Genomic DNA, 22,919 nt, shown 5'->3' on the forward strand with positions numbered 1-22,919 from the left:
GACAGAATGTGTCGCTGTTGATATGCATTGTCGATATTAAGATTATCTAATAAAAAGTTACTATTAGTATGCATATCAAGTGCACGATGTAAACCAATGGATGCTTTCCAATTGCTTAATTATATAGACACACAAATACACAAAACCAGTTTATTGGTCGCATATTATCTTGTAAGATAATATGCAAGCAATAAACTGGTTTGGTATAACAGTGTACGCAACTGGAAAGCATCCAATGAATACGGACATTAAAGTCAGGAACCAATTGTTTGTCCCTAGCTGTTTTAGTAGCTTTCACGGAAGACATGAAAGACTCGACCTAGGGGAAATTCTTGAAAACGTCCCGACATAATCGCCAGTTGGTGCGCCTGCGATCACATACAAGAGGTCAGTGTACGTCACGTAGTTATTGCTCGAAGCCGACGGAGGAATTCGGTACGGTGAATTCGTTCGCGGTTGATTCCGGTCAGCGGGACAGCAACGGACGTCCTGGGACTCTCGCGAGCGGACCGAGGACATTGTCGGTGCGCGGTCGGCTCGGCGGTGCTCGCTTCCGCAGGAGACACGGACGGCCACGTAGTGTGAGACTGTGCGGAGAGTGGAGAGCGCGCAGGGTTGCCCGAAGAGTTTGTTGCGCGCTCACGAGAGAGATCACGGAAGTGCGTTGGCGCGTTCGTTAGTGCGCGCGCGAGTGTTCCGAGTAGAGACAACCGACGAGGTCGGTGTTACATGTAGAGGCGTCGTAGCCACCGCCGCTAACTGCATGTAATCGCGCGCTACATCCCTCCTCCTCCCCTCCGCCCGCCCGTCCTTCCGTAGCCGGTGCTGACACGGGCCGTCTAAATCCGCACCCCGGTTCTACCGACCGACGACACGGGCGCCGCCGTCGCTCGACGCTGGCTGACGACAACGACGACGATTACGACGAAGACGAGGACGTTTACGACGACGACGACGTCGACAACGACGACGAAGACGACGACGACGACGAAGACGACGACGACGACGACGACGACACGCAGGCCGCGCGACACAGGTTATGTCAACTGGATTGTCAGGCGCTGTCTCAAACCAGGTCAGTGTGTTGTGTTGACTACGCTACTCCACCACCATCACCACCACCACCACCACCACCACCGTCGCCGTCGCACGCGTCTGCACACGGCAGACACCACATACTCTCAGTCTCTCTCTCCCCCCTCTCCGCGTACGCGCCCCCTCCCCCGTCACGTCACAGCGAGGGCTGCCCTTCTAAATTTTGTATGTTTTTTCATGCGACGGCATGCAGCGGATGAAAGGACAAACCGGCAACCAAGGTGAGTATCGAGAGTCGAGCATGCACTTTACCGATCCTCCTTCCCTTCGTCGTTGTACTCTACACACATCGACGCTCACGACCGCGGCACAGGACACACGTGTTGAATGCGAAAAAGGAGAACGGGTCCCTTCGCGAGTTGGACGGACGCCACGACGTCGATCGTTCTCGAGTGTCAAGTCAAGCCATCAGACCAGGTACTGGAGATTGAGGATTGAGCGTCCCGGATTGCGGATTGAAGATCGAAGACTGAAGATTGGAACTTGACCAATTTGGACTCCTAAGCGAGCTGAGCTTCAAATTCACTAATTCATCTGAGCCAAATTTTTAGTTGTCAATTGTCAATCTTCACTACTTAGTCTGATGTATAGAGGCATCTAATTGTGTGTATATTGTGTGCAAAGTTTCTAGTTGCTTACCAGTCGCTAATTGAAAAGAATTTGGAGCATGCACAGAGTATTATTCGTCGTGGCATTTGCAAGTTAAATGCGTCTCAGAGTAATCACAATCTACATTGGAACTCGTCAGTGTGTTGAGTCATCGAGACACACCGTTTTCAAGAAATTTGTACAGTTGTAAACTCGCGTTCACACTCCTTGTGTAAACCATCTGTACACACATACAATGTAACTGGCTGCGAAGGTAACAATAAACGGCTGTAAATTCTGCTCACCACTGTTGTGATATATCCACGATCGAGCGTCACACACTCACATCGTGACAGATAGTCATATACAGGATATTCGCTTAACATTAGATTCCAAAAGATCTGTTGTTTTTTATATTGAAGAAAAATGTGTAAGGAACAGATTGTGATTCAGAGGGATAAAAATTGCAGCCAACTCTTGTGATCAATGTATTCTTTACACATATATTCCTCATGTAAAAAAATATTTCCTCTAATATAAAAAACAAAGATATTTTAGAATTTAATGTGAAATAACTCACCCTATACACTGAGAGAAGAAGTATCTAAGAAATGGAAAAGATTTATCTCTCTGATGGGTAATAACATATATATATATACAATGTATTATTTACATTAATATAAAATATTTTTCAAATAAGCAAATATACACTTTCTTAGAGCTTTAAGAAATGAAAGAAATTATTATTTAATTCAAATAATAAAAGAATATAAATTGAAGTAAATTTGCTATTAGTATCCATCAAATAACTTTACTTTTTTAGATATTTTTTTCTCTTAATGTATATTTTTCTCTTAATCTATATAGACACACCTTGGAATGTGTCGATAACATTCTCAAGATAATACTCACAATCTCTCTCTCTCTCCTCTGTCCCCGTCACAGGTTGTCCTTTTAGATCGTGTGCATGTAAAAGAGCGTAAGTGTTTCACCATCTTCCTTTCTCTCTCTCCCTCTCTCTGTCTCGTAGTGCAAGCGAATAAACAGAGTTCTGTTTGAAACAGTGAGCAATGGCCCTAAGGAACACCAGCAGCAACAACAGACGGAACATGCCGCTGGCGAAGACACCGGCTTCGACTCGTGGCGAGGTGGTAACAATGCTCAGCATCACTCGAGTTATCCGATCGGCGCCGGTGATCCGTACAACCCGTACTACGCCGGCACTTCGTTCCCTTATCAGGCTTTCGGCGACGGTACGTGGTCAAACGGTACGGACCCGGTGGCCTTTCTGTCCGGCTACGGCGGTCAAATAGGCCACGATGCATACGGCATGGACGGTATGTTCTCGGCGAGCGCTGGCGGAGGTTTTAGCGCGTTTGGCCAGCCGCAGTTTAATTACTTCCACGGTAATGGCGACTTCAGCGCTTGGGGTACACCCAGGAGGACCAAGTATGAGGACTATTATCCGCGCGGCAATGAAAGCTATACCACAGCGAGCAGCACGGACATCAAGACCATCGAACAGAGCATGCAAAGCCTGTCGATCGGCAGCACCGGTGAGCTGCCGAGGCAGGATCAGCAGCATTCCGCTGCAGCGGCCGTGGCGCAGCAACAGCTCAAGCCGGAGCCGAAGGAGCCAAGAAAGATCACGTGGGCAAGTGTAGCAAGCCAGCCGGCGAAACCGGTACCTCCGTTGTCGTCTACGCAGGGCATGAAGAAGAAGGCGGGTATGCCACCGCCGCCGATAGTTCCGGGCAAGCACAACATGGATATCGGAACGTGGGGCGAAGGCAAGTCTTCCGCGCCGCCGCCACCGACGGCTCCGCCGCCGCCGCAGGTGCAACCGCCGATCCCGCCGCCACCGCCGCCCGTCCAGAGACAACAGAGACCGCCACCACCTCCGTGCTGGAACCGGCAGCCGACAGCAGCCACTCCGCCCCCGCCACCACCGCAAACACAGATCCACGTGCCACCACAATCACAGCATCAACCGCAACAGCAACATCATCAACAGCAGCAACAGCAACAACAGCAGCAACAACAACAGCAACAACAACAGCAACAGATCACACAGAATCAGTCGCATCCGGTACTTGACGAACTGAAGGTGAAAAATGACTACAACCCCGTAGAGTTCGATCAGACCGCGCCTGGGGCCAGGTTCTTTGTGATCAAGTCCTACTCGGAGGACGATATACACCGGTCGATCAAATACGAAATCTGGTGCAGCACGGAGCACGGCAACAAGCGACTGGATCAGGCTTACCGGGAGGCGAGTCGCGAAGGCGCGCCTCTCTATCTGTTCTTCTCCGTCAATGGGTCCGGCCACTTCTGCGGCATGGCGCAGATGGTGTCACCGGTCGATTATCAGTGCAACAGTAGTGTCTGGTCGCAGGACAAGTGGAAGGGTCAGTTTCGCGTACGTTGGATTTACGTGAAAGACGTTCCTAACGTGCAACTGCGGCACATTAAGCTAGAGAACAATGAGAACAAACCGGTAACCAATTCGCGGGACGCGCAGGAGGTGCCGCACGCCAAGGGCGTCACAGTGCTGCGTATTCTACACACTTATCGTCACTCCACCAGTATCTTCGACGACTTCGGGCATTATGAGCGCAGGCAAGCCGAGGAAGACCAGCGTAAAGCGCCGAGCAATGTCATACAGCATCATCATCCTTCCGCCAATCACAGGAACAGAGGTCACGCCTCGGACCTGCCCAGAGATCATCATCAGCATGGTCATCAACCTCCTCACCTACATCAGCGCAAGGTGGGTATAGTCTAGTCGTTTTTATCAGTCGTTCTCAATGCGCCAATAAGAATGTACCTTCTCTCTTTCCTTTAAGGCTCCTTGGTTCCACTACTGTAGAAGTCCGGATTGATGAGGTCAGAAGCGAGAAAATGTATGGCAAAAATTGTTACATGTGCCATTTTCAAACAAAGAGATATTTGTGCGATGCTTAAACGAACCTTAAGGCCTTGAGGTTTCTGATTTTTCGTCGCGGAACTCTTCATTTATAGCTTCTGAAGCGAGAAATCAAACGCTCAATATTCCTGCAAAGCACGTTGGAATAAAAATAAAAGATATATCCAAGATGTGACACTTGCAATCGGTTAAATACATCTTTAGAATATCCAGGACATTTTTCTTCTATACTAGCGATCGATAAATAACCGTAAAATTAACATAACTAAATTAAAAAGATTAAAAAGATTGTACGTCACGTTAACTTTACAGTTATTTATTGATTGTTCGAACAAAAGGAAAGTGTTTGGAATATTTTCATCGATTGCAAGTGTCATTTCTTGGGTGTATCTTTTTATTTCGATGTATTTTGTAGGAATTGTGTGTATGTATCTTCTCGCTTATGACGCTTAGATCAAGATAGCCGCGACGAGGGACCAGCAATGTGATTCTATAACTCATTAACTGTCGGTAAGAAGTTATCGTTAACGTTGGGTGGATACATGCTAGAAAAGATGCGCAATGACACAGTGCTAGTGATATTGTCTTTAACGACAGTTAACGAGTTATAGAATCGCACTGCGGGGGCGTTAATACAATCGCTAATATCGCGTCTGTAAACAAATGGTCGAATGATCGGGAGAGATAACGTGCTGATAACGATTGTTGATGGGTCGTCTCTAATGGAATGTCGTTTCGTTGCAGGAACGCGACGGTACTCGTGGCCGCGGTGGCAGAGGAAGCTCGCGCCAGTAGCGCTGGGTATCGCAGAAATGTCATGTGAACGAGAATCGACATAAAGGGAGCACGCTGCGACTAATTACCACGTCCTACCACTTACTACCTTTGCTTTCCCGGATCCGCGATGGGCTTCTGATTTTCCTGTGACCGAACTTTCGTCGTCGAGAGGCCGCGTTATTCTTACGTTTAAAGATGATTAATCCGTATGAGATAACTAGCGTCGCGTCGACATCATCGTAAATAATATGTAACCGCAATTATTATGAGAGAGGAGTGAAGGAGGATGATGCACTATTTCGAGGGATATTTGGCTAAACTCGCGCTGATGATCATAAAAGAAAAAGAAGCGTATAGTGTGGTGTTGCGTGCTATTCATCGAAAGGTGTTTCTCAAACGTACAAATTATAAGACGGAACAGATAGAACGGGGAGAGAGAGAAAGAGAGAAAGAGAGCGCGTGAAAAAGATAGAATGGGAAAGAAAGAGAAGGGAAGAAACGAAACGCGGTAACAGAGGAGTACGAAAAAGGAAAAAAAAAGGAAACTGTAATATGTGGACTAATCCTAATGTAATAAAATGCTTAAACTTTTGTTGAAAAATGAAAAAAAAAATCTATGCGAGAACACTTTATTATATAAGCAAGTGTCATTTGGATCGGTTATAGTTTTCAACACCGATGAACATTTAATCTGGTGCCTGCAGCTACGAGAGGAATCGAATCCCCCCTTAATTGTTAATAAGGTGCAGGGGCTTGTTACAACGTTTTCAGTTGTATTTATAACCAATCATGCTTCACGATGAATTATACAGAAAAAAAATTATTGGCGTTTATTTTAGCGCGTATTCTATATCTCTATTGCGAAATATATCTATTATTATATTATGAACTACAGAAAAATAATGAGTTGAGGATAATATAACGAAGTGAAATAATATTGCAATTAATCTACTGTAATGTACACGATGACGACGATAATTATTATTATTATTATTGTACCATTTGATGACATTTCATGAGATATGATTCTTATTGTTAAATGCATCTCTCTTCTCTTCTTTTACTATACGATACATCCTTCGCGGCGACGGCGTCATTATAAGAGCGATTCTGAATCAAAGCTGAATTCCTAACGCGGAAATAACACAAAATAGATTTCTTTCGTAAATTTCCCTCGTGAATTTCTCTCCTGACGTAAACGTCATGCTACTTGAAATTGCTCCGAGAACTTGTCAAGTTTACCATGTTACTATGTTGTTCAGAATCGTTTTGCGTTCCATAGGCGACGCGGAGAATGATCGGTGATTATATTAACAAAGAATCAATATTAGACGAGGTGGACGATTGGCACTAGACATTAGCGTCGCACTCGCGCGTTTGATAGATAAATCAACATTAATCGTTCGCAACATCGGCCGTGTCGAATTTGCACATGTGTTCACTGACATTGGCGTGATCCTGATCGCTGGTTATCGCGTTATCCGCGAGAACTCTCTCTTGCCGCTCATCCTCCGCCTCTTGCGCTTTGTCATCGACTTCTATCGCGTCGTTCACGTCGTCATTCCGCAGCAGACCTCGCTGCAGGAAGTAATTCCGCAGATTCTCGCGCACTTCCCCGCAAAATTTGTCACGATTTGCCTCGACGTAACGGTACACGAACAGATCAGCGCCGGTGATGACGAAGCGATGATTAAAGACGTTGATGCGCGCGCCGATGAAGAAGTCCTCTGGCGTGTAATACAGCGGATTGTCCTTGCCGGTAGCCGGCTTCGGTATCAGCCTCGAAGACAGAAAGCAACCTTCGCGCCGGCCGGAATTGCGCTTTTCGAGTTCGACGATGCGAATAGCACCGTCACTGAGACTGTACAGCAGCACGAAATCACGCTCCTCGTCCTCCGGATGCACCGCGTCCATCCGGGCGGAGTAGCGCAGTTTCTTCGGGAAGTTCGCCAATTGGCGTATCACATTCTTCCTCGGTGGCTTGGGCATGAACGACAGGCAGCTGGCGTACGTGTCCTCGGGCCTACCGAAGTCAATGTGCGGCGGCACCTCGTACCTCGTCGTCGCCGGCCCTTCCATCTTGCCCGGCAACGGGACCGCGCTTGGCTGCGGCGTCCTCAACATGTCGGAATAATATCTGCGTGTGAAGGCGTCGCAGTCGTGCAACAGGAAACGCCGGCCGAGCACCAGGACTGTTTCGCCTACCTGCGGATAGATCCGTAGCCATTTCTCATTTCAAATATCGGAGTGTTGGGAAGTAATGCGTTACTTCAAGAAAAAATAGCGCCGTTCACGAATTACTTTTTCTCAATAACGACGTGATAACGGCGTTATTTTTTTTATCGTTAGTACACGTAGAAAAATACATACTGTGTTCAAGTAAATGTTACTTGTTTCAAACATTTTATAAGTTACAAATAAGTTTACAAAATTCGCAGACCTATCAAAAGCTTATCCATTAACATCCAGTTTATTCAAAATGCTGGTTTAGCATTTTAATGAAGAAATTAAAAAGAAAAATTTGGTTTATTTAGTATATTTCTTATTTTTATGGAATCAAACGAAATTTTCAAAATGTTATTCTTACAAAGAGAATAAATTCTTCTTCTAAGAGTATGTGAAAATAAGCTTTTCTACATTTTATCATGAGTATATTTTGAGATTATCAAAATGATATTCTTTGTTGAAGATAATTGTTACTTAAATCTTTTGGTTTCACTATTGCGGAATCTTGGATTGATGACGTAAGAAGTAAGAAAACGCATGCCAAAAATTTTTACGTGTTATTCTCAAATAAAAAGATATCTGAAAGAACACGTTAGATCGCTTGAACATAATTATACACCGAAAACTATCTTTGTCTTCTGACAATCAATAAATAGCTTTAAAATTAATGTGACATGCAATCTTCCTGTTTAGCCTACCTTTCCTTATGATTCTGTTATATTAATTTTAATGCTATTTATTGATTGTTCCAAGGGAAAAGGATAGTTTTCGGAGTATTTTGAGAGTATGCTCAAGCAATCTGAACCATACTCTTTCATACAGATATCTTCTTTGAAAATAACACGCAAAAACTGTTGACTTGCGTCTTCTCACTTTCAACGATGGCACCAACAGCCTTAAAAGAAGGAAAGTAAACTGAGTAATTACTTCTTTTGGCAGTAAAATGATATTTCCTCCTTGTGCATCGCTGACGGTAATGCGACAAAAGTAATCGTCATTTTTATCGTTAATTTACACACGTAAGATATAAAAAGAAGTTTTGGAGATTTGGTGAAAAAAGTAACAAAAATTGTAGCAACTCATTACTTTTCGAGTAATGATGATTTATTTGTCAAAAAAGGTCATGGAGTTACTTTTTCCACCAGGTAACGAGCAGCTATTCAACTTATAATATTCGTTTGCAGCGATTGAAGTGGAGACGACGCTCAGAACAACAGACAGGCCCGAGAACAATCTTACTCGAAAGTCTCGCGGCGTATAATACTCCACGATCTCGGGATCCCCGCGTTCCACGCTCGGCTGCCAAGATGGCGGCAAGTACTTCCAATCCTTGGGCACTCGCATTCGCTTCAGCAGCAACGCCACGGGATCCTTGCCATCGTTGCGTTCGTGAATCTCGCTGATGGCCATAGTGTCGTCCGCCAAGAAGTACATCAGCCGATAACGATCGTCGTTCCACGTGGCGTCAAACGACAGCATCATCTTGTCGTACTCCAGGAAGCGTCGCCTGGTGTCCTCTTCTACCTTGTCCGGGACTGTCGCTCGCATCTCGCGCTGTTGCGTATAAGGATCCGTAGGAGCTGTCTCTTCCTGGCCAACGTCTATGCCTTGACTCGTCAGGAATTGTCGGGTGAACGAATCGCAGTCGACGATGTGGTATACAACACCGTGAATACCTGCAAGAAACGTGCTTTCTTCAGTCAGGAATCATACTTAAAAGATGATACGTTTAAGAGAATATTAGTAATATACGCTCACTCAGATAGCCAAACCTGCAGAAACAAATTTTACGCAATGTTTGTAGTAAATTTTGTCGACAGCTTGGTGTCAGAAATATAGCAGGATCCGCTAGCAAAGTATGATAATATAGCAGGAACTGTGCAAGATTTGTTTTAGATACATTTAAATGGAACATACTTAAAATGAACATACATAAGATCTTGCTCGGTTCCTGTTGTCATGTTATATCAGCAGGTTCTGTCGACAAAACACGAGCTTAATGCGGACAGAGATAGTCACGGATCTACTAATTTTGATCGAATCTGCTGCTAAAACTGTCGGTAACATTTTGCTTACTGCTCGTTGCAATGAGTATACAATTACATCGAATTAATAATTTATTACATCGAATATTACTCTTCTATGGTATTATTTCTGGTATAAATAATGAAATTAACAAGTTCTATGTCTCAACAGACAGGCAGAAGAGGATCAAAGGCGAAAGGAATGTAATTAATTAATCGATTGTATCTTTTCCACTACTACATTCTCGAGAGATCATACCACTTGAGTGGGTAACTCACACACATCGATTCCGACGTTGAGGTCCTTCCAAATGAATAGGTCGCCCATGTCGTTCTTCGGGATCCTCTCGCGCCTCACCAGCTTACCCTGCCGGAAACCAGCATTCTCCACCACCGGTTCTATCACGCAGAGCGTATCGTCCTCCAAGAAGTAGACGATGTTCACGTGCCGGACACGATACTGCTCGTCCGGGGAATTAAAGATCCCTTGGCGGAAGAAAGCTTTGAAGCAGAGGCATTTCTGCGCGAACAGCGCATGATGCGGCACGAATTGCCGGTACGCGTAGCGAGGCAGCCGGCCATAAGTCAACGACGAATCGTACCTGTCATTAGACAATCAACAGTCACAATTAATTGAGGAACAATTATTCTTTAATGGTAATTAATTAATTCAATAAAACATCCACATTATTAAATAGTAATTTATGAATTAATCGTCACTATGAAATAATTTTCTGTCATCTATGAAGTCATTTACAGAAATAAACAATAAAAAGTATCCGTAGTCCACGAGTATTATCTCTTAATAAAAAGAATATATATAGACAATCAAGTGTGTACAATTATTTTAAATGCGCGTGTCAAGTAATTCTAGTAACTACTCTTAACACTCAATTCCGCAAATGCTGGAATTGGATTGATATCTGTACGTGATAAAGAGCACTTTTTGAAAAAATGTTGACAAAACATACAGAAGGCTTTGTAATTACTCTATAATTACTTACTCCACCGGATATGGCACCTTAGCGTGCGCGGCTGATGCCGCGTCTGTCGGTCTCTTTCCGATGCCGTAATTGGTGTCGCGCACCACAGGAAAGCCATTTAAAATGTCGAGTTTGTGCGGCAATTTATAATCCTGAAGCTTACAAAAAGACAAGAGGTTTAACCCACGGCGATTCGATCCGACGAAATATAAAAATGATAACTCATGAATTCGCTTAGTTTCAACTTTTTCGATATTAACAGTGAAGACTTGCGCGGCGCACAATTATTCGCACTTACGCTAACGTCGCGAAAAGTGTAGCCTGGTAAAAGGGGCAAACTCGCCATAACAAAAAACGGAACTAATACTTAAAGACGCTTCCGCCACGACACTGACATGCTCGCCGTTGTATTACTCAGCTCGAGTTTTCGCGACATCGGGACATCGGGACTTTGTTTAAATCGTATCTCTATAACGACGCCAGCGGCTGTCTATTGATTTAATGCTGTTGTATATCGCTAAGAAGTTTGTTCACGTCTATTGCGTATATTTCTCCAAGGTCTGTATTAATAGTCCTCACGTGAAATTTGTCTCACGTCAGATATTCAGAATTTCAAGTTGTATAAGAGTTTTTCATATGATAATCATATGATATTATATTTATAATTATAATTCAACTAAAAAAATTCATCTAAAATTCGTATTAATAGTCGTTATATGTAAAACTTACTTCAAGTAAGATATTCAAACCTGAATTCAGATTTCAGAAATTAAGTGAGATTTTCAGTTGAATAATAAGTGTGATTATGAATATGTCATAATTCAACTAAAAAACTTAGATCTAATTCGGAATAAAAATCTGAATATACTATATATGAGGTAAGTTTCTGGTGATAACTATTAATAGGGGCCTAACTCTAAATTTAGATCCGAGTATCTCAATTGAGACAAGTATCAAGTAACGACTATTAATACGGGCCTAAGAATCACGACTTAAACATATACATGCAACTCGAAGAGGGGAACACCAGGCGCATGATAGAAGACGACTCTGTTCGATCATTTATTTGTTCAGAACGTATTGACAGTAGTATTCAGATGGTTGCCCGCTACGTCTCTCGGTCGGCCACGACTGCTGCGAGATCACAAACTAATTACTCTTTTGAAAATGGCCATGCAACCAGCAGACAGGCAGCCGGCCATCGGCACGGTGATCAGCCACGCAAACGCGATATTACGAAACAGTTTCCACGACACCCCCTCGCAGCCACGGGACGCCCATCCCACGCACACCACCGATCCCACTTTGCAGTGCGTCGTTGACACAGGTAGACCAGCCTTACTTGCCAACAAAACTGTCACTGCTGCTCCCACCTGCAGTTAAACGTCAAGTTATCGGCCTTGACATCGGCGAGATATAGATACTAAACGCTCGTATTAACGAGCGAACTCGTCGAAAAAAAACGAAAAAACTCGTCGAAACTTTCATATAACGAATGTGCTTATCAGTCGAGCAGTTAAATATTCGTAATTGCGCGTGATTTATCGCGAGTCCCGACTTGCACGAAATCCTGGGCAAGCATTCTCTCACGTTATCTCCGTAAAAAAAATACACGCCAAGGGGAGATAAAAAAGAAATTAAAACAATTAAGAATCGCTAAGTCGTTATAAACACGTTGAATGCCGCGGTGATCTCCATTGACAATACAGTTTAATCGACCATCGAGTTACTAAAGATACAATAAAAGAAAATATAGTAAAAAAATGCACGTATCTTTCACTTCGTTTCATTGCTTTTTTACTGACTGTCAAACAATATTTGTGAACACAATTAATTATATATGTAACTTAATAAATCCGAAAATGTGTTATGATGTAAATCACGACATTCAACGTATTAAAATGATAAAACGACCAATCTGTCAAATTTGAATACGTATTATGATATATAAGAGTAAAAGTTGGTTCCACAAATCTCTCGGTTGTCGAATCTACGTAAATAATGTCCAAAATAATCACCTCTATAGTAAATCCGGTCGTAGGGGTGATGCGCGCCAGGTCTTGGCCCAAGGTTCGTATTACCTTGCGTCCCCACACCCACAGACCGGTGGAGATACCTAGGCCGCCGTAAAGCAGTATCATTATAGGAGTTTCGGCCTCCTGCCTAGCCGAGCCCTCCGCATAGACGGCCCAAAGCGCGATCAACGGGCCGATCGCGTTGCTAACGTCGTTGCCGCCGTGAGCGAAGCTGCCAAACGTCGCGGTGAGCACCTGCAGAAAGGCAAACAACCTGGACACCTCTGGTTGCTCCTCGTCCACCGCGATGCCGTCCGCCTGCGCGTTCTCCGCATCCACCTGAGCGACCATCAGTAACGGGCTCTCGCTGCTATTGCCGCGCAACTTCGGCACCGCGTCCTTCGCGTTACCATTGCTATTGCTGCTGTCGCCGCCACCACTGCCACTGCCGCCACATGGAGACTCAGAAATCACCGACAACACTGTCGTCTCCTTTTTGTCGCAGGCGCCGAATTGCGTAGCCGTCTTCTCCTGATTATTACTTTCTGCCAACAGTATCCTCGTCCTCTGCCATGGCACCACGAAAATATACACGATCAGCGCGACCAACGAGCCCAGAAGCAACGCGGCTATCAAGCTACCCCACCATGGCATCTGATCTAACATTAATACTGAAAAGGGAAAAATATAGTAAATACTATTATGGTATTTAATATAATAATATTAAATAGAGAAAAATAAGATATCTCAAAAGAGTGCGAGAATAAAAAGAAAAGTGTAAGAAACTTTAATAAAATATATCCTGTGATGAGGATTGGAAAACTTTTTAAAAGCAACTTACCGTTACTTGCTTGTTATCGTTATCTTTATACATTTAGTAAAATAACTTCTTATCGTTACAGTTACTCAAGAAGCAACAAGGAATTATAATCTCTGTTATTTATCTCAACAAGTTCTCAGAATCCTTTCTTTTACAGTAAAAATAACGTTACAGTAAAAATAATTGTTAGGTAAAAAATATGTTATCAAGATCTTACTAAAAAAAAAACTTTGGCGTTATAACTCGGGAAAAAATGATCACATATAAATTTTGTCCTTATATAGTCATATATCATAATATATATGAGAGACATAATTATATATGAGAGACCATATATAGGAGCTAAAAATTTACATACAATTTACATATATATATATATATATATATAAATTTTATATAATTTTCCAGATATAACAATTTTTCCCCAGGTATAACGCGTTATTTCCTAATTCAGCCTTTAATGCACGTTCGGCTAACGCCTCTACTTACACTTAGGTCCATCAAGCACAATTGACATAACATTGACAGCAACGGTGAGACCGTATGCTATAGGGAGGATATTGAGACCCTGCTCAAATGGCTTGTTAGACTGGAGCACGGATTTCCTCAGCAACCAGAAGATCAGAAAAGATACGATCCCACTAAGCACGGGACTGGCAAACCATGACGCTGCTATATGGGCGAGAGCTATCCACCTCACCTACAATATTGAACATAACACATAACATTCTGCTATTGAGCATCCATGATCGCGCTGCGGGTTCCGCGAGAGTACTAACCCCTTCGGTACCTCTGCACACGAGCGAAAATCCAACTGTAGCACCAACAATGGAATGCGTACCAGAAATTGGAAGTCGTAACGCAGTTGCCAGTAGTAGCCAGATACCAGACCCGGCTAGACTAGACAATGCTCCTATCATCAACTCCTTCTCGTGGCCCTCGTACAACGAGACGTCCAATATACCTTTGCGCATAGTGTCGGAGACCTGCAGTAGAAAAATAAATCTTCAAGTGAGAACAGTTTCTCAACGAATTTTCCTACATCTGATCGTTCCGTAAACAATGCAGATTTTCCCGTCAGCGTTGAAGCAAACGCGATGTTCTCAAGACGAAGAGAGATCCGAGAAAGTAGTCTTAGTATTCTACTTTCTGTAAAAACATTGACATTGTTTACGGTACGGCCACTGAAATTTCAGTAAATACCAATTAACAGTAACATTACATTCATTTTATAACTTTCCACTCAACAATGTAACTGTTACATAACACACACATTACAGTACATTTATATATTGTTGAGTAGGAAATCATAAAATTGATATTAGTTAGTGATAGTTGGTGTTTATCAGGATACTTGTGACGTCTCATTTTTTTTACTTATAAAATTTTTCACACTGTTAAACATTATTATCCTCTCACAGTATAAAGATAAAATGGGCTAAAAAGTGTAACATAAGTTATATATATAATCATATGTTTTTTATCACTGAATAAGATATCATTTTTATCTAAACCTGTAGGAAAATAGTAAAAATTTACCTTCAAGAAGTTAAAATAAATCACTTTTAATAGTAATTTATTTAGTGACGATTTTATTGAATTAATTACTTATAGTATAGCTTAGCTTTATAACTTTTTTCATTAAAAATGAAGGAAACACTTCAGAAATGCTAAATCTAACATAATAAAATGAATGTAATACAAAAATTAAGAAAGATAGTTACTTTCTTATTCAAAGAATTTTAAGTTTTATTAGATATACACACTGCACTATATACATTGTGCAGTTTTAAGGATGTTAAAATAACTAATGGTAGGTTTCCACCATTCTAAAGGTTCTACTAAAGAATTTTTTACAAAGAAACTTAGCATTTTTAAAGTATTTCATTTTGAAATATTTCTTTAGTTTTCAATGAAAAACGTTATAAAAATGGACTATAATATAATTAAATAATTAAGAATAAATCGTCACAATTAAGACTAAAAATATACATGATTTCATGCCTTCTGACTAGCAATTCAGTTCATTGCATAGATATATTCTATGGACGATAGCAATACGTGCAATAAACTAAACTTGCCAGTTTACATGCATGTAAGAAGGTACGGAATTGTGCACACACATACATACGCACGCACGCGCGCGCGCACACACACACACACACACACACACACACACACACACACACACACACACACACACACACACATCGTGTACTTCTAACTCTTAACTAAATTACTACTAAAAGTGATTTATTTTAACTCATTTAAGGCGAATTTTGACCACTTTCATGGATTTTTGAACTAATAAAAATTATACTATCGTATTTAACGACCCCAAAAATATGTGTACTTTATGTTGTCCTTTTTAGGCTAAAATTGGCCCACTTTACCTATCGTCCTTTAATTTCGTCCTTTAATTTACGAACATCCGCAAATGACTTTTATCAGCCTTATTATTATCACCGAAATTTCTTAAATTCTACAAGCCGCTTAATTCGATATATCTACCTTATATCCGATTAACACGGCACCGGCAATCTCGAAGATGGTCGCCAAAATGCAGGCGTGGTATATTGTGAGCACCCCGGCGCCGACACTTGTTCCGAAGCTGTTCGCAACATCGTTAGCTCCGATGCCGAAAGCCAGAATAAATGCGACTATAAAGCCGACCACTACTATCCATATTAAGCTCTCATCGTACGGTATACTCATCTTCACCTAACTTAAATCTATTCTTCTTGAGCTTTCGGGGTGCGTGTAACGTATCTCTGTGTGTGTGTATGTGTGTGTGGGTTTCTATCTCTATTGTGTTTCTCCGTCTAGCCGCGCGCATTCGCCAGAAAATTGGTAGGCATGATCAACCGATGATCCTCTTCTATTACTATTACCACCACAACCACACCACTACCACACTATCACTTCTTGTTCCGTTGCACCCGTAAAACAATTAATACAATATCGATTAAGAGAATCTTGTATCAAGGAAGAGCCTTCTGGTACAGAACGTTATATCAATACATGGTGTAAACGCTTATCCATCAGAATATATCCTTTCTATATACACTTGAATGAATGTATATATATATTCTTTCATAATATAATATGCATCTATATCTTCATTGTAGCCCTAATACGATCAATTCTGTAGTTTTGTACATATAGCAGAGGTAGTGTTTTGGCGCAGCACCTGATTCATCTAACATCGTGATTTCGTCACACTCGTCGACGTGAGAAAAACTATCGTTATAATATATACTCCCTCCCCCCTAATAAAAAAGAAAAACTGAAGAAGTCACTGGATGATCCTCGTTACGCTCGTCGTGCTGTTCCTTGGATGGAAATTACGATGCACGATCTTCGAGTTGTCGAGCTCCTCTAGCAGCGCTTTCCTCGTGTGGAAACACGCCGGTTGCTGTGTCCCCCGCATCTGAAACCGAATACGAAGTTAAATAGGAAAGTTTCATGTTTTAACGTGTGAAGTACTTAAAAGAAAATTAAAAAAAAATTACGCTTATCGGCCAATGAACCGACTTATTAAAATACGAAAAATAATTAACATATGTAACATAAAAATCATGTATGATTAATAAACTATTGGATAGAAATCTAGTAAAATCTGGCAACGGAAAAATTCCAGTTTTGGTGCGAAATCATTTAAATTCTCACCAAATTAATCCTCGTAAATCGCGACATTTTTCCTACCAAAGCGCAGAGATACGATCAAGGACGGCTGAGAATACGGTATTGCATGCACTCGCGAAAATTATCCGATCGTTAAACCCTAACTGATATTTCTCCCCTCCATGAGAATCCAACGAGACTTCTTACGTCATCCCTCGATCGCTTGCGACATACCCTTGTTCACCCCGCGATAGCATTCGAAATCACCGAAATTCTGACACCGTGAATTACATACGCTCCTGACACGGAAGCCTCGACACACTAGAGGATCGCAGCTGCGATGATACCCCTTGCGCATTTTCCACACGACCTCTGACTCATCCTCCGTACGATTCGATCCCCGATCTATAGCAACTAGAAAATTGATAGTACTGCTATCGGCATCGGCAACGGCACGAGGTCCGCTTCGAAAGTATCACTTCCGTCGTATTTTCGAAGACTCCAAAGGACAAAATACAAGCGCGTGGCCGATAACGGATTCTCCGAGTCGACGAATGCCGGGGTCGATTCCCGAGAGAATACATAAATGAGAAAGATGTCACAGGTCGCCAATTACTTTCACCTTCGATTCACATACATTCCGCGGATACAATCCGGCCGATTAGAGTTGCGGCCAAAGCGGTGAGGATACAGCCGGATTAAATTCGCTCGCCAGTCAAACCGTCTCTCCACGGAGACCCACGTCTCACCGGAGTCGACGAGTTTCCGAATCGGGACGCCAAAAAGACTAAATTACCACGCTCCGAATCATTTTTCGTGATGGCCAGCGTGCGCCCTGTCTTTCAGCACGTTATTCGCACGTCGATGGTCACGCAGCCGGGTCATCGGAGGGTAGGAACTCGGTAAGACACTTGTAGGAGGACTTCGACAGCGTCTAGCAGCAGAACCATCCACCACCACCACCACCAACAGCAGCACAGAGGAGCAGTGCCACACTATCGCCGCTCGCTCGCGAGACGACTCGAAATTACTCAGCGTGGAGAAACTTCGGCGGCCGCCTGTCGACGGCGGTGGTGCCGCTCGGGCCGTGTGGGGGGTGAAATATTGATCCGTTATTCACTTCCCGCGAAACGTGCCGCATGTACGGCTGTCGGGGGATGCTCAATGACGATCAATCGACGATCCTCAATAGCGCTCCGCCAGCCTGAACTGGTCGAATTAGCCCGAATTCGAAGCTCCACTCTTTCACCGCCCTGACATTCCAGAATATACAAAAGGGTGAAGAGGAGTAACCGATATGTAGATATACTAAGGGACAAACAGGAAGCAGGATGTTAGTTATTTCACCGTTAAGATATCGATTTGTCAATTGGAAATAGTCGGACAGATTTTAAGTTCGCGATCACGACTGAAATCATTAAGAATATATTAAGAATATATTAAGAATCATTAAGAATATATTAAGAATCATTAAGAATTCGGAAACTATAGAATTTTTCCGTTTGAAAAAATTCGACCGATCTCGAATTGTAAGATTATTATTATTGCTGTAAAAGACTTGTCACTTTTCTATTAAATTCTTGTAGGATGTTTGGATATTAAGAGAGAAATAGATATTCCTTGTTTGTTTTTATAATAGATTAATATAATGGATTAATTATTGTTTTTATAATGGATTAATATTCATTTTATACATAAAAATTATTAATTCTTCGAAATTGGTTGTTTCATTTTCTATCTTATTTTACAAACACGACAAACCTCTTACACCATTCTAATAGTAGAATTATGAAATATATGGTAGAAAATTATGTATGATGTATGTATGTATGTATGTATGTGTGTGTGTGTGTGTGTTTAAATGTGTGTAACAACAATTTTGAGTATATGATAAAATTAATTTTTGGTAATTTTTTGATCATACATGTATGATGCAAATAAGTCACAAGATTGATTTACCTTTAAACACGTGATTTTACTGGTCTCAGCATATCTTCCCAATTGAAAGTAGTCAATGAATAAAATTGCAGTCTTGAAGCTGAACTCTTGTCATAAATTTTCTCTTGAAGTATCCATTCAGTGAACTCATTACCTCATTTTTTTCAAATGAGGAATCATCTCTTCCACAAAGAACAAACATTTTCAATTAGTTAACAAAATTAACAAACATTATGTTATATATATATATATATATATATATATATATATATATATATATATCAAAAGAGCAATTAGTTTGCTGAATAACGCGTGTTCCGACGTGATTCATCGCGTCGCTTTACATTTTCTATTCTCAGTTATGACTCAACCGCACGACATACTGCCATTATCATTATCACTGTCTAATTATCACAATGTGACTTCTTGCATAAGGGATGCTAAAGGAGCCGCAAACAGACATGAAAATAATCGGCGATACATGCAATGCATATATTGCAACCGCAGGAAAACCTAAGCTGCAGTATAGCATACTACACTCAAAAGCACGCTACATATCCTTTCGTTATTATCGATTTGTTTGCGTCAGCATTATCGGGAAGTGGTCATGATGCAAAGAGGATGCGATGGAAAATGTAGGGCGTCGCTTTAAACAACGTCAGGACCGCGACGTTGCTCGAATAAACGGCATCGTCTCGACGTCATTGTTTCGAAGGAAGTGAACATAATTTATTTACCATCTATCCACATTTGTTATATATATATATATCTATACACAGGCCAGCTCTCTGTATCACGCCAGGATTAACTGTGCATTAGAGTAAATTTCTTATAATATCCTATATTGATGATTGAGCTGGGTTATATTCTACGATGTATCCCATTCTTCCCTTTCTTTACGCTCTTTTTCCACCTCCTCGATGTATGGCTTGAGGTACATCACATCCTACAAAAACATTTTCTCTCAAGCAAGGTCAGCTATGAACACTTGACCTTCATATCAGACAGTAACAATATTTACTGACATCCTCAAATTTAGTCCATTGCTCTTCAGGTAAGATTTTCCTGCAAGCATCCAACTGCATAGCCCTGACAATACGAAAGTTACGTTCATCTAGAAGATGTTTAGGAAGGCGCTTTAGTGCTTCTTGGACATCAGGATTCTCATAACGGACATCATCTCTCATCAAACCTAAATATGAAAAAATATTACTATCTAGTATTCTAGGATTACATTATTATTCTGGGAAATAATTTGTATGTAATACTTTTTAATATAAGTGCCATCAGTTCCTTTAGGGAAATATAGAATTAGTAAATCTTTAGAATGTTACTGAATATAGGTCTCTGTTCTTATCCAGGCTTAAAGAATATACTTGATATATCAAAAAACATATAACTAGAATAATTTTGTCCTAGATACATGATACAGTTCTTTGACAGGACAATGGTGCGAGTTATTAAGAATCAAACAATATCAAATGTCATCAGTGAAGTTAGGTTAGATCAGACTTTAGAACATCATCAACCGACCAATATTAATTATATCGCCGACAACTTAGCGACGTAAAATAACATTAAATTACCGTATTTGTTAAATCCGCTGATATTGTAGCACCATTTCCTAAAACCACCATCTGAAAAATATTGCGTTATGTAAGAATGTCTCGCTAGATACAGTTCTCGAAAAGAAACAAAAACATATCGAATATTACAAAAGGTAAGCTGTGAATGTAATTACTTATCAACAGATTCATTGGTTTGCTCATTTTTGCAGATACAATGTTTTCGACGAAGTTCACGCAAGAAAACGTCTACCTTCGTCGCTCACACCACCATTAATCTTCAATAGAGATGAAAGTGTATTGACCAATTGGTCTGTTCTTTTCAGCTGCACTGCTGAACTGGTGCAATAAGTTAGAGTGAGAAAAAGTATATTTATCTCATTTTATTGCACTAGTTCAGCAGTGCAGTTAAATAGAACAGACCAAATGAGTCGATGTCCGATTATTCTTTGGTCTGTTCTTTTCAGTTGCACTGCTGAACTGGTGCAACAAGTTAGAGTTATATATATTCATATATAATCTAAAATATTCTATATATCTAAAATATCATATATATCTAAAAATATTAATAAAAAAATGCTTATTATAAATGTATATACAATGAGACATAATTAATATTACCTATACAAACTTTGAAATATTTCTTCTTGGATATCAAATGGATTTTGTGTATCACGTAACATCCTTCGCATTATTCTGAGATTATTTCTCTCGACTTGATCATTTATTTCGTTAACAAAAACCAAGAATGCAGCTGCCATGTTAAAAAAAATTTTTGCGTGAGAATTTCAATTTTCACAAATTCACGTTAAATCTTTCATTTTTCACGAGTTTAGTGAAAGTTTTCATCTTTCACGAGTTCATTACAAAATTTTCACTTTTCACGAGTTTACACTAGGGGAAAAGATTTATGATTGCTATCTGATATTTCATGTGTCTTATATTAACCGATTGGCTGTCAGATAAAGGCCGGTATTCATAGTCGAGTCTTATATTTAAGGCTGCTTAAGTTCATCTTCAGATATTCCGTAGCCAATGAAATGATTCGTACATCATCTAAAGATAAATTTAAGATGTTCTTAAATATAAGATCTGATTATGAATACCAGCCAAAGAGTTCCTAATAGCGTGTTCAACTGGCCCTGGGTCAGTAATGGCGTTGGGGTATGAGCCATGGATGCGCCTCTAGCCAAATATTGAAGGAAGGAAGGACTGGCCCTGGGTTAATCTCTCCGAGAGCGATTAATGACGTCATAAGTTTCTACTAGCCAATCATAAAACTTATAAATACTTGTTCGACCAATAAACGTAGGCTGAATAACCCAGAGTGGGTTAACCAAGAACCAGTCGAACATGCTATAAAAGGTTTGTTCGCGTCGCATGCCCCATCATGCTCCTACTCGCTCCAACGCACTCCAATTCGTTCGTGTCACCGGCACCAATATGGCGACTAATGGCTCCTGCACACAGGACGCGGTAATGCTTGCTGCGCGACGGAAGTTCGTACGACAGCCAATCAATACGTTGCTTTCCGTAATAACCTTCTAGCTCTTACGGAAAAACAATATATTGATTGGCTGTCGCGCGGACTTCCGCCGCGCGACAAGCATTACCGCGTCCTGTGTGCAGGAGCCATAAGCGTTTGCGTCGCGTTAAGCCCTGAATGGACCAATCACAGTGAGCCGAGTCGGCGTCTCACTGTGATTGGTCCATTCAGAGTCGGCAGGCGGGTCGGCCTGTGCAGTAGGTATTCTGATACGGACTTTAGAGCATATCCTAAAGAGCAATTAGGAATTACTGTAGTTGTCTCAGTTTCGAAAGTAGTGCAATTAGGGCTGAGTTGGGGCAGATATGTAAACGCACGCATAAAAATAACGGATGTGTTAAAATAGGTAAGTGATGAGATTAGACTAATAAGACTTAATTTTTTATTCAGTAGGTCTGAGATACTGTATATATGTGTGTGTGTGTGATGTGTGTGTATGTGTGTGTGTGTAAACTATATATATATATATTTGCAACAATTTTTATTTTAAAAATTATTATCTGTATAATAATTAATATTATCTTCACCATCGTATAAGTTTCACATTTTCTTGAAATTGGAAATTGTATTATACAAAAATATATACTACATCATTGATCTTTTTTTTGTAACAGTCTGCAGCAAGAGAAATTGATAACTAAACCGATTGGAACATCATGATAGCACATCCCAAAAATACTACTTCATTAATAATTTTTTTAAATCAAATTAATCTTTATTAGAGATAGATGAAATAAAATTAGAACGTTCTTCATCAATATTCACTTTCTAATTTGTTGTCGTTTGCATCAT

The 22,919-nt window shown here is 41.1% G+C and overlaps 3 protein-coding genes across 11 annotated transcripts; 1 reads left to right on the forward strand and 2 right to left on the reverse strand.

The window, feature by feature from the left end:
* Window positions 1-368: 368 nt before the first annotated feature.
* Window positions 369-6,430, forward strand: LOC116840966 (YTH domain-containing family protein 3-like). 4 transcript variants are annotated; one of them, XM_032808365.1, is made up of 5 exons: window positions 369-1,075; window positions 1,289-1,316; window positions 2,748-4,453; window positions 4,530-4,586; window positions 5,354-6,430. In XM_032808365.1, the coding sequence occupies exons 1-4, from the start codon at window positions 1,040-1,042 to the stop codon at window positions 4,563-4,565; spliced, it is 1,806 nt and encodes a 601-aa protein (XP_032664256.1). In that variant the 5' UTR covers window positions 369-1,039; the 3' UTR covers window positions 4,566-4,586; window positions 5,354-6,430. The 4 variants fall into 4 exon arrangements, with proteins under 4 accessions (XP_032664256.1, XP_032664255.1, XP_032664254.1 ...); XM_032808364.1 differs by having other exon boundaries at window positions 4,530-4,569; XM_032808363.1 differs by lacking the exon at window positions 4,530-4,586.
* Window positions 6,431-6,570: 140 nt separating this feature from the next.
* LOC116840965 lies at window positions 6,571-19,888 on the reverse strand. 6 transcript variants are annotated; one of them, XM_032808357.1, is made up of 12 exons: window positions 19,754-19,888; window positions 19,038-19,196; window positions 17,875-18,331; window positions 15,966-16,884; window positions 14,234-14,440; window positions 13,944-14,154; window positions 12,638-13,305; window positions 11,777-11,992; window positions 10,641-10,777; window positions 9,916-10,238; window positions 8,852-9,288; window positions 6,571-7,591 (listed from the first exon to the last, which is right to left on the reverse strand). In XM_032808357.1, exons 4-12 carry the CDS (start codon window positions 16,167-16,169, stop codon window positions 6,782-6,784), a joined length of 3,213 nt encoding a protein of 1,070 aa, XP_032664248.1. In that variant the 5' UTR covers window positions 16,170-16,884; window positions 17,875-18,331; window positions 19,038-19,196; window positions 19,754-19,888; the 3' UTR covers window positions 6,571-6,781. The 6 variants fall into 6 exon arrangements, with proteins under 6 accessions (XP_032664248.1, XP_032664247.1, XP_032664249.1 ...); XM_032808356.1 differs by having other exon boundaries at window positions 17,875-18,386; XM_032808358.1 differs by lacking the exon at window positions 17,875-18,331.
* LOC116840967 (cytochrome b-c1 complex subunit 7-like) lies at window positions 19,760-20,925 on the reverse strand. Its single transcript, XM_032808369.1, has 4 exons — window positions 20,758-20,925; window positions 20,603-20,653; window positions 20,042-20,208; window positions 19,760-19,962 (listed from the first exon to the last, which is right to left on the reverse strand). The coding sequence occupies exons 1-4, from the start codon at window positions 20,783-20,785 to the stop codon at window positions 19,885-19,887; spliced, it is 324 nt and encodes a 107-aa protein (XP_032664260.1). The 5' UTR covers window positions 20,786-20,925; the 3' UTR covers window positions 19,760-19,884.
* Between the last annotated feature and the right edge of the window lie 1,994 nt (window positions 20,926-22,919).

Source organism: Odontomachus brunneus, unplaced genomic scaffold (genome assembly GCF_010583005.1).
Source record: "Odontomachus brunneus isolate Ranch 3 - 2012 unplaced genomic scaffold, Obru_v1 Obru_scaffold_013, whole genome shotgun sequence".
NCBI lineage: Eukaryota > Metazoa > Arthropoda > Insecta > Hymenoptera > Formicidae > Odontomachus > Odontomachus brunneus.

Excerpts from the sequence above, each read along its gene's own strand:
- LOC116840966 (XM_032808363.1), top strand. The coding sequence starts at position 1,040 with ATGTCAACTGGATTGTCAGGCGCTGTCTCAAACCAG. Across the intron at positions 1,317-2,747 it reads AGGACAAACCGGCAACCAAG|TGAGCAATGGCCCTAAGGAA; the intron begins GTGAGTATCGAG and ends TGTTTGAAACAG. Across the intron at positions 4,454-5,353 it reads CTCACCTACATCAGCGCAAG|GAACGCGACGGTACTCGTGG; the intron begins GTGGGTATAGTC and ends GTTTCGTTGCAG.
- LOC116840965 (XM_032808358.1), bottom strand. The coding sequence starts at position 16,169 with ATGAGTATACCGTACGATGAGAGCTTAATATGGATAGTAGTGGTCGGC. Across the intron at positions 14,155-14,233 it reads TGTGCAGAGGTACCGAAGGG|GTGAGGTGGATAGCTCTCGC; the intron begins GTTAGTACTCTC and ends TCAATATTGTAG. Across the intron at positions 11,993-12,637 it reads CGACCGGATTTACTATAGAG|GTGGGAGCAGCAGTGACAGT; the intron begins GTGATTATTTTG and ends GTTTAACTGCAG.
- LOC116840967 (XM_032808369.1), bottom strand. The coding sequence starts at position 20,785 with ATGAGCAAACCAATGAATCTGTTGATAA. Across the intron at positions 20,654-20,757 it reads ACCAATGAATCTGTTGATAA|ATGGTGGTTTTAGGAAATGG; the intron begins GTAATTACATTC and ends AATATTTTTCAG. Across the intron at positions 19,963-20,041 it reads AATGGACTAAATTTGAGGAT|GATGTGATGTACCTCAAGCC; the intron begins GTCAGTAAATAT and ends ATGTTTTTGTAG.